General features: G+C 35.8%; 1 protein-coding gene across 1 annotated transcript in view; it reads left to right on the forward strand.

The window, feature by feature from the left end:
* Positions 1–1,597: 1,597 nt before the first annotated feature.
* The window catches only part of LOC117104652 (ubiquitin carboxyl-terminal hydrolase 37-like), a gene marked incomplete in the record, with an annotated part of 20,051 nt that continues 10,849 nt past the window's right edge, over positions 1,598–10,799 (forward strand). The window contains 8 exon segments of the mRNA XM_033245530.1: positions 1,598–1,730; positions 3,147–3,358; positions 3,774–3,927; positions 4,322–4,416; positions 5,301–5,488; positions 6,359–6,450; positions 6,952–7,039; positions 7,893–8,027. Coding sequence (XP_033101421.1) covers positions 3,179–3,358; positions 3,774–3,927; positions 4,322–4,416; positions 5,301–5,488; positions 6,359–6,450; positions 6,952–7,039; positions 7,893–8,027 — 932 coding nt within the window.

Genomic DNA, 10,799 nt, shown 5'->3' on the forward strand with positions numbered 1-10,799 from the left:
TGCCCCCGGACCCCCCAGGACATTGTTGTCTCTGTCTCTTATACACATCTAGATGTGTATAAGAGACAGGATTATTAGATAACTGATTAGATAGAGTAGTGAAACGGAATTTATGTGTTGTTGTTTTGTAATCTTTGTGCAATGTAGAGACTCAGGATTTTTGTTAATGTATCATTCGTAATTTAGCTGCAAAGATCATCAATGATGATATTTTAAAATACAGTAGAACCCCTATTAAGGGGACACCTTCGGGACCAAAAAAATTGTCCGCTTAATAGGGGTGTCCCCCGAATTGGGGTACCCCTATTCAAGGGACACCTACCAAAAACGTGAATAGGGGTTTTTGGCATGTTTTCATATAACGATGACATACAATTCTTCATAATCTTATTTTTATTAACATAATTAGTTACAGTAGAATTTACAACTAATTTATAGCATTAATTTTCAAGGCAAATACAATTCATTTATAATATTAAATCAGTAGAGATGTAATTAAAACAACATTAGTTTTACATGTTCCCAATATTGTTTCATGATGGAATGTTAATGAATGAATTAAAATCCTATAAAAGTGCACGAAAAACGAAGAAAAGGAAATCCCAATGGTTAAGGGTCAACAGGCGCAGATCCCTGTCTCTTATACACATCTAGATGTGTATAAGAGACAGCATTCGTGAGTCAAGCCGGAAAATAAAAAATAGGGTGACAAATTTGAGTTAAAGAGAGGAAGAGCTAAAAAGGGAGTGCACCCATGAGTTCAATGGCGATACAGCAGTGGACAAAAGAAAAACTCGATTATTTAGGCCTACCACTTATTGGTGGGGCTGAGGTGGCCGTGGCGGCGTGAACGTCATTTGTTCACAGACGGATTATTTCACTTGGTTCAAAATTCTTTTTGCAATTTCAGTTAAAATATTATTATTATTATTTATTAACAAAAGCTCGCCCTTGACAAGCAGCAGTAGAAAGGTGCAAAAGTTCCTTAATAAGTTGCTCTAAATTTGTCAATATTTAAAGCTTAGTGATTTTTTAAATTTTGAGTCTTGTATTTGTTGCGATACAATAGAAAAAAAAGTGTCCCCATAATAGGGGTTATTTGACCATTAGCACTCAGGTGTCCCCGTCCCTTAATAGGGGTGTCCAGGGGCGGATTTAGGGGGGGGGGGCGCCCCGGCCCCCCGCCCCCTTTTGGGAGGTCAAAAAAGAAAAAAAGAAAGAAAAGAAAAAGAGAAAGAAAAGAAAAAAATGATAGCCCACAACGCCTCAAATGTTATTTTCCGGCGTCTAGAACACAAATATTTCGCGGGGGCATGCCCCCCCCGGACCCCCTGCGACAGTGTTGTCTCAATTGTCCCAACTTTCGGCTCCCCCTTTCGCCCCCCCCCCCCCTTTTTGGACATCTCTGGATCCGCCCCTGGGTGTCCCCTTGGCCGCAGTGTTAAATGACTGGCCTATATCTCCCCTCGTTTCACAGAAAAGTGTCCCCTTAATAGAGGTGTCCCCTGAATAGTTCACTTTATAACTTGAACTTCATCTGAGTCCTGTTACTTTAGCAACTTGCCACTGACACGACATCCCGTTAGGCCTAATTTCGCGCCAATTTCAAGCCTCAACTGACGCCCTCATTCGATACACAACACACGCCAAAACAAAACACCGTACATGCTTTTTTTCCAACGTTGTTTAGACAGAATATCGTCGAAAATAAGTGCTGCAACAAAATATCGGTTGGTATATAGTAAATTGAAAAAGTTTTTAACAAGTAGTATGTTGTATTTTCGCAGATTTCACCTTATTATTTAACGTGTGCTAGGAAATTTTTGTACAGGCTAGGCCTAGGTGGGTGGCCAGCTAGCTGCAAGGCCTAGGCCAAACTAGTAGAGGAAGGTAGGCTAGGCTCATCGCAAGTGAGCCGAGAGCCGACCAGGGCTTATTTTAGTGTAGGCCTATCTATGGCATAGGGTGATCCGGGCCTAGTAGGCCAACAAACATTCATATATAGGGCTAGCCTAGGCTTCTGTTAATTTGACGTAGGCCTAGGCCTATTCAGATCAGAGAAAATTGTACTTTTGGTTATTGATATCTGAATGAATTAGCCTAGGGCCTAGCCTACTGTAGCCTAAGCTAATAGTAAATACTAATAATTTAATAAAATGTAAGTAAACAAGTAAATCTACTTAAGTCATTTTTGTTGTGCCCAGGCTGCCTATTTTCCTTGGCTTGTTGAGGGAATGTGACAGAACAAACATTCCCACACAGAACACAGCAGACCTGGCCATCTGGACAGGGTACAAATGCTAGGCCTTAGCCTGGCCGAATCTATATATCCCAGAAGTCTGAAGTTGGGAGAAGCCACTTCCGGGAAGAAAATTAAATGATTTCCATGCAAATGTTGCAGAAAATTGGGCCTTGGCATATGTACAGTCTCAACCAATGTATTCGAAATTAAATTTTGCGCACATATTTCAACGAGTTCCTTGCATATTTATAGTTTTTTTTTTGTATCCACCACACAATTAGAATCAGTCTTTCTTTCACTCATACTCAGACTCACTTTATTGCATTCTTTTACGGAAATTTGTTGCTCGTAGATTGTTAAACTATCAAAATTGGTTAAAATTTAAAGATGTACAGTACAGTTTGAAGGACAAAAATTCTTTACGTTTAAAAGAGTTATTAAAAAAGGATACCAGTTGAATGGGGTGTGCCCTGTCATACATACACCACTGAAAGATGGAGAAGGTTACATAATGTGCATAATTGGAGCCAATAAACAATATAAAGAAAGACATGGTTTTTTATGTAACAAATGGTAAAGGTAGAAAAATAACCCTTAAACTCTTTGCGCCATTGTGTTAAATTGCATATGGGCATTAACATCATTCCACAACGGTAGTGACTGAATTGAACCATAGCATCGGGGTAACACCCAACTTTTCCATAGATACAATTTTAAAGTGCACACGAGCCAGATGTGTACACTGGACCTGAATTTTAAGTCTGATAAAACATGGTTCTACCAACTGTGGAGCGGCTCTAAACAAGTGTCGATGTTAAGGCGCTGTAACAATGCTAATTATATGCAAATTCCTACTTGTGTAACCATTAAAAATCTATAGCAACAAAAAATGTTGTATTTCTAGTCTTTCAGAACTAAGTCACCTGAGATATCAACATGAGTGTTGTATCATATCCGGGTCAAATTCTATATGAAGTTGATGGACAGGTGAAATTCAGTAGCATTTCTGGTGGCCAGCAACCTTGGAAGGATGGCTCCCTAGAGATTATTGCGACTGCAGAGGGCGAGGTTCGCTGCACGGTCAAACCAAAACATGGCTGGCAAAAAAAATTCAAGGTGAAATTTAATTAACCTTATACTGTATTGATAATCAAACAGTGTTTACAGATATGAATTTAAAATCAATGAGCAAACATTATTGAAACTGTATTGAAGTTGTGAGGCAACATCCACTTACATAGAAATTATTATTATTATTAATTATTATTTATATGATATATGAATACCATATTTAATAATTAATATGTTAACTAATTTCTATTCAAATATATTTGGCACCAACCAAAATTGATAGTTTGCACCTCAGATCATTATTTTAATGATGTTGGTAATAGCTAAATCCTATAGTAAATTGGAAATTTGAATGCAAATATATACAGTATCCTGGAAATATAGCATTTAGTGGGAGATGGGTGCTCGTTGGTCACATATAATCTATTAGAATCATTTATCCTATTTGTTTCATTCGCAGTTGAGCAAGTTGACCATAAGGAATATTACTTTGAATTCAACCAACTTGTTAATTCACTTGGTAGAAGGTGGCAATATCCGTATACAAACTAAAGATGAATCAAACAAACGAAAGCTTCCAAAGTTGAATAATCTGCTTGAAAATGTAATGAAAGGTATATTAATGCATTTAATTTATTTATTTTGGTTTTTTTTATTTTTTTTTTATTTTATTTTTTTTTCTAGCCTTGTTGAAAGTAGACATAATTCCACTATTATTTGTTTTTGGGGGTCAAAGGCATATCAGGGATGTAGTTATAGTGGGTGGGGCCAGTCTAAAGCTAATTTCATGGCCTTCCACCCACCCTTATTAACCCAATTTTCCAACCTTAAAATCCACTCTTTAATAATGTTATCACCCACCCACCATTAAAATGTCTCACCTATTAAGAACTTAAAGGTCATTTAGTCCTTCAAAAATATAAATATTTGTATATTATATATTTATATTGACTATAAAAGTATTTATATTTATTATGCCGAAAATTATGCCCTTTTTGTTCTTTTAAGATGGGCTGAAGTACAATGAGAGACAGTTGAATCATTCATTTAGTTTATCACCAACATCAGGCAACCTGGTACATAGTCATCATAATAATGTCAAGGTAAATTAAATTTGTTCACATTTTATTAATTGGTTTAAAGGTTTCTTACCTGATGACAACAGTTGCAAGTCCACTACTTTCTAAGCAATAGCAAATCTCCTTTCACTTCCCATACCTTCCAAACCAAATAGTTGGTATACCGGAATATCCAAAACCTGCCACACACTCAAAAAACTTTTAAAAATACTTGTTACTGTGTCGTAATATTATGCATTATCAAAATGACAAGCTTTTCATCCACATCTATTTCGGTTCATGCTAACATCCAATCAGAAATGTGAGAAATGGGATGTTTACGTTTACAAACAATGTAATTCCATAGCATTTACCCCCACATCAATAATAATAATAATAATTTGCGATTTGTATAGCGCCTCCCGTTAGACCAACCTCGAGGCGCTTCACAACAACGGAAGGAAACGGACAAGAGAATAATAAAACCATGAACCTAGACTAACAAGGAAAAAAGAAAACGCCTAAACGAACCAAACCAACACCGCACCGTTTATCGGCAATTTAAGGCGTAAAGTGATATTTGAGAGAAACATGTTAAATTTGAATCAGAATTGAAAATATATTTTAATAGTAAATATTTAATGTAATAGTGTAGGATTTCTACAGTGCCTTTAACAATATGAAATTGGTTTACTATATAAGTATATATAATTAATTGTTTATTGTCCCAGTACCTCATGTCTATGATGTTATGTAATTTCACTTTTTTTTTCTAATTTTGACTACTTATATTAATTGCTAAACAAAATTGTACAATCAAATACTGACATCAAAAGTACACATTGTTTATCTCATCAATAATTCCTACCGCCTATTATTCTATTGTCTATAAATAAATATTTTTCATCTGATATTTTTTGTACCATTAGACGCCTGTTAAGGATCAACGCCTCAATTCAAGCAACCCAATGACCACGCCCACTAGCGTCTTAAAATTATTTGCATATGATGGCCCAAATAGTGCTGATTCTGATGTTGATGGTGGTACCTTACCACTATTTGATGATGTCAGAGAGTCAGATGATCTTGACAAAGAAAATGTGGATTCTAAACAAAGGTGTGTTTCATTCAATAATACTTTTGTAAAACATGAATATAATAAATTGATTTATTAGAAATAAATATTGTAAATGTTAACTAAAGTAATACTTTTGTATTTCTTGAATACTGATTGTGTGTAAAAATGAATGTTCGTCACCTGTATAGGTAATATATAGTATACAAATAACGAGGGGCATGGTACAAATTATAGTCCGAGGTGATCTGGAGGCTGAACTATGACCCAATTAAAATCCCAGTAAATATTTGTTTTATATACCACTACATAGATTCCCCGTCCTTGAGTCGTGAAGAGGAATCTAGAATACTCTGCCGTTGTTATTCCTAGCCTACCAGTATGCAGCAGAGCAATCGTCAGCCTCCAGGTCATCAAATTAGGTCAAATTTGATTAAAAATTAGTAGAAGCACGCCTTCAACAATAAACTGATTTACCGAGTGTAAACGAGTTATCAAATGCAGGCCTCAATGAAGGGCTAGCCAAGTTTTAGGCCTAAGCCTCTTTGCGACTCATGAACAGGGAATCTATATAGTGGTATATAAAACAAATATTTACTGGAATTTTATTCAGGTCATAGTTCAAATTATAGACCTTGGTGATCTGGGGCTGTACTATGTCTATCGACTTCAACTTGGGATATAGTACAGCCTCGCTATATAATTTGAACCATGCCCCTCAACCTAGTAAATATTTGTATTGGATTTTTCCGTGTGTTACACATTAAGGCTAACCCAAGAAAGTCCTGAGACTTATTTCTAGTAGGGTCCTTCTGGTGGTGAATTGGGCAGTACACTGGAAGACAATTGAAGGTTAAAGGTTAAATTGAGGCTCAACTTTATGTGTGATTTGTTTTTATTATTTTTCTTCAGATCACGTAAACCTGAAAGCATATATCACAAGAGAAAAGAATCAGGCGGATCATTATTTATGGAATCATTTGAAGAGAATAAGAAATTAAGAAGTAAGTTTGATTACTATAATAATTTTTGCATTGTTAGCCCTGTGAACTTTGTACATATTTAGGTTCTTCCACATAATATAAATTTCCTTTAGACATTTATCTTCCACTTTCTGAAAAATAGTTATTCAGATTCGAAAAAATAAATACAATTGCCCGTCTTATCATGGTCTACTATGTCATAGATACATATCTTGTAATTGTCCTCATTATCTCTTCAGTGTATAAAGGTCAAGGATTTACCTGAGTTAATAGAACATGCTTGTGTTTAGACCTACAAGGGGGATATTACAAACAAGTTTTGTTTATGCTTTTCGATCTAACTGCGCCATGTAGAAAAGCACGATATACAGATCAGAAACTAGCTGTATTTTCTAGAGTAACAAAAGCATTAAGTAGTATTCTGTACCATTACCATACATCTGTGGGCCTAGCCCCAGCTGGAATATCACAAGGTGCTTTTGGTGTCACACATGGGCTTACACCTTTTGAATGTTTCCTCAGCTCCAGCATCATCGGTGAAGAAGCCTGCATCGTCGTTTTACAGTCGAGGGAAACAGATGCTACATGCTGCCTCTCAGAATTTTCTAGAGTAAGTTGTATTAAATGTAGATATTTAAGCAGTTTGTTTGCTTATTAAAATCTGATATTTATTTAAGGGTGTTAGGGTTTGCTACTTTCTTACAAAGTGGTCGTTGAGCTCCAAAATTTTAAGCACTTCAATTACAAACAGTGCAGATTTGAACTGACAATATACCATATTTATTTTAAAATCAGGGCGTTTGTTGTTGAGAAGGGTTTTTGAGGAGGAATTTATTCAAGGGATGCGTGTATGTTTTTTGGTGTAAAATGCATATGTATAAAACTCGAATAAACATTAATTTCACTGTATAAATGTGGGGAACTACAGCACATAATTTCCGTCACATTTGTTAATGCGTGATCATAAATACTTACTGATCCAAACCGGGTTAGAAAAAATGTAATTCTACCAGAGTAGAACATTATAGACTATTGAGAATGATGTTGCTTGCACTAGATATGTTTAGTCGTTTAGAGGGCGTTTATTCGAGAGAGAAATAAAGGCCTCGGGGCATGTATTTGAGGGAGGCGTTCATTACAACTACGGCTCTAGAAGGGGTGTTTAATCAAGTGTGGTGTTTGTTCAGAGCGGGTCGTTTATTTAAATAAATAAGTATATTAAAGACAAATATTTTTTACTGTTCTCTGTGTAGGGAAGCAAATTCTCCTAAATTGACTTCTTATTTTAAAATCAGAACATTTGTAAATATGATTTGTTAATTTGTTATCGAATCAGTATAATTGTAATTCTTTGTATGCATTCTGAAGTCAGCCTTCAGATCAAGAGTTCTTGAAATTTTTTTTTTTATCTATAATTTTATTTCACATTAAAAAAAAAAACCAAATTTATATTATTATTTCAGGAAACCTTCTGCAGCAAGAAAGCCACAACTTCTACCAAGTCCCAAGAAAGCGCGTCTTGGAGACGGTATTTTTAGGAGTTGGCAAGAAAAGCCAAAGTTATTTACATCCAACTTCAGTCAGCCAAAACTAAGAGGGTGAGGGGGTCAAACGTTTTTCCACAATTTTTATGAGAATACAAAACAATATTTTTTATGGGGAGGGAGATGTACTTGGATGGAATAAACCCCTAAAGTATATAGATTAATTCTGCCTAGACTCTAGTCTTTGGATATACAATTTACAAGTTCCAGTAATATTAGGTAATTTAGCAAAGATCGAATACACTCAATATAAAACATTGATGATATATCATACAAGGTTTCCATTTTAGAGAAATAAATGTATGTAACATGGCCGGCGGAAATGTCGGGAAAGCTCATTCCCGCTTTCTACGAATTAAAATTTTCCCGGGGGAGAACCCCCGGATCACCCTTTCTTTTTGGGATTTATCGATTCATGGAAAAAAAGAATACGCATGCAACTACTCATTTATTTATCTGTCTCTTATACACATCTAGATGTGTATAAGAGACAGCTTTTATATTTTTTATGTATGTATACACACATAAGGCCTATGTACTGTAATAACAATAGGATAAATTTACCTGACCGTTTTCAAGAGGGGAAAACCTTGAATTTTAAAGAACTTAAAAGTAATTAAGACACCTCAGTAGTCGGGAAAACTCATTTCCCGCCTTCTAAGAATCAAAATTTTTCCGGGGGAGAACCCCGGACACCCCTTTCTTTTTGGGATTTATGGATTCATGGAAAAAAATCATATGCAACTACTCAATTTTTTTTTATGTATGTATACACACATAAGGCCTATGTACTGTAATAACAATAGGATAAATTTACCTGACCGTTTTCAAGAGGGGAAAACCTTGAATTTTAAAGAACTTAAAAGTAATTAAGACACCTTAGAAGTCGGGAAAACTCATTTCCCGCCTTCTAAGAATCAAAATTTTTCCGGGGAGAACCTCCGGACACCCCTTTCTTTTTGGGATTTATGGATTCATGGAAAAAATCGTATGCAACTACTCAATTTTTTTTATGTATGTATACACACATAAGGCCTATCTACTGTAATAACAATGGGATAAATTTACCTGACCGTTTTCAAGAGGGGAAAACCTTGAATTTTAAAGAACTTAAAAGTAATTAAAAGACACCTCAGAAGTCGGGAAAACTCATTTCCCGCCTTCTAAGAATCACAATTTTCCCAGGGGAGGACCCCCGGACCCCCCTTTCTTTTTGGGATTTGTGGATTCATGGAAAAAATCGTATGCAACTACTCATTTTTTTTTTTATGTATGTATACATACATTAAGGCTTATCTACTGTAATATCAATGCAATAAATTTACCGGACCGTTTTCAAGAGGGGAAAACCTTGAATTTTAAAGAACTTAAAAGTAATTAGGTCTAAAAGACACCTCAAAAGTCGGGAAAACCCATTTCCCGCCTTCTAAGAATCAAAATTTTCCTGGGGGAGAACCCCCCTTTCTTTTTGGGATTTATGGATTCATAGAAAAAAATTGTATGCAACTACTCATTTCTTTTTTATGTATGTATATACACCTGTCTCTTATACACATCTAGATGTGTATAAGAGACAGATCATTCTCAGCCGCTGGAATTTTAAAGAACTTACAAGACACCTCAGAAGTCGGGAAAACTCATTTCCTGCCTTCTAGGAATCAAAATATTCACGGGGGAGAACCCCCGGACCCCCCTTTCTTTTTGGGATTTATGGATTAATGGAAAAAAAAAAGGTATGCAATTAGGCCTACTCAATTTTTTTATGTATGTATACACACATGAGGCCTATCTACTGTAATTACAGGGATAAATTTACCTGACTGTTTTCAAGAGGGGAAAACCTTGAATTTTGAAGAACTTAAAAGTAATTAAAAGACACCTCGGAAGTCGGGAAAACTCATTTCCCGCCTTATAGATATCAAAATTTTCACGGGGGAGGACCCCCGGACCCCCCTTTCTTTTTGGGATTTGTGGATTCATGGAAAAAATCGTATGCAACTACTCATTTTTTTTTAATGTATGTATACATACATTAAGGCTTATCTACTCTAATATCAATGCAGTAAATTTACCGGACCGTTTTCAAGAGGGGAAAACCTTGAATTTTAAAGAACTTAAAAGTAATTAGGCCTAAAAGACACCTCAGAAGTCGGGAAAACCCATTTCCCGCCTTCTAAGAATCAAAATTTTCCTGGGGGAGAACCCCCCTTTCTTTTTGGGATTTATGGATTCATAGAAAAAAATTGTATGCAACTACTCATTTCTTTTTTATGTATGTATATACACATAAGGCCTATCTACTGTAATAACAATGGGATGAATTTACCTGACTGTTTTCAAGAGGAGAAAACCTTGAATTTTAAAGAACTTACAAGACACCTCAGAAGTCGGGAAAACTCATTTCCTGCCTTCTAGGAATCAAAATATTCACGGGGGAGAACCCCCGGACCCCCCTTTCTTTTTGGGATTTATGGATTAATGGGAAAAAAATGGTATGCAATTAGGCCTACTCAATTTTTTTATGTATGTATACACACATAAGGCCTATCTACTGTAATTACAGGGATAAATTTACCTGACTGTTTTCAAGAGGGGAAAACCTTGAATTTTGAAGAACTTAAAAGTAATTAAAAGACACCTCGGAAGTCGGGAAAACTCATTTCCCGCCTTCTAAGTATCAAAATTTTCACAGGGGAGGACCCCCGGACCTCCCTGTTCTTTGGAAACCTTGAATTTTGAAGAACAAAGTCATTAGAAACCTAGCTTAAAAGTCGAGAAAGGTCATTTCCTGCCATCTAGAAATCAAAATTTTCCCGGGGGAGGACC

This window comes from Anneissia japonica, unplaced genomic scaffold (assembly GCF_011630105.1).
Source record: "Anneissia japonica isolate Jap-2015-1 unplaced genomic scaffold, ASM1163010v1 scaffold287712_len2945570_cov188, whole genome shotgun sequence".
Taxonomy (NCBI): domain Eukaryota; kingdom Metazoa; phylum Echinodermata; class Crinoidea; order Comatulida; family Comatulidae; genus Anneissia; species Anneissia japonica.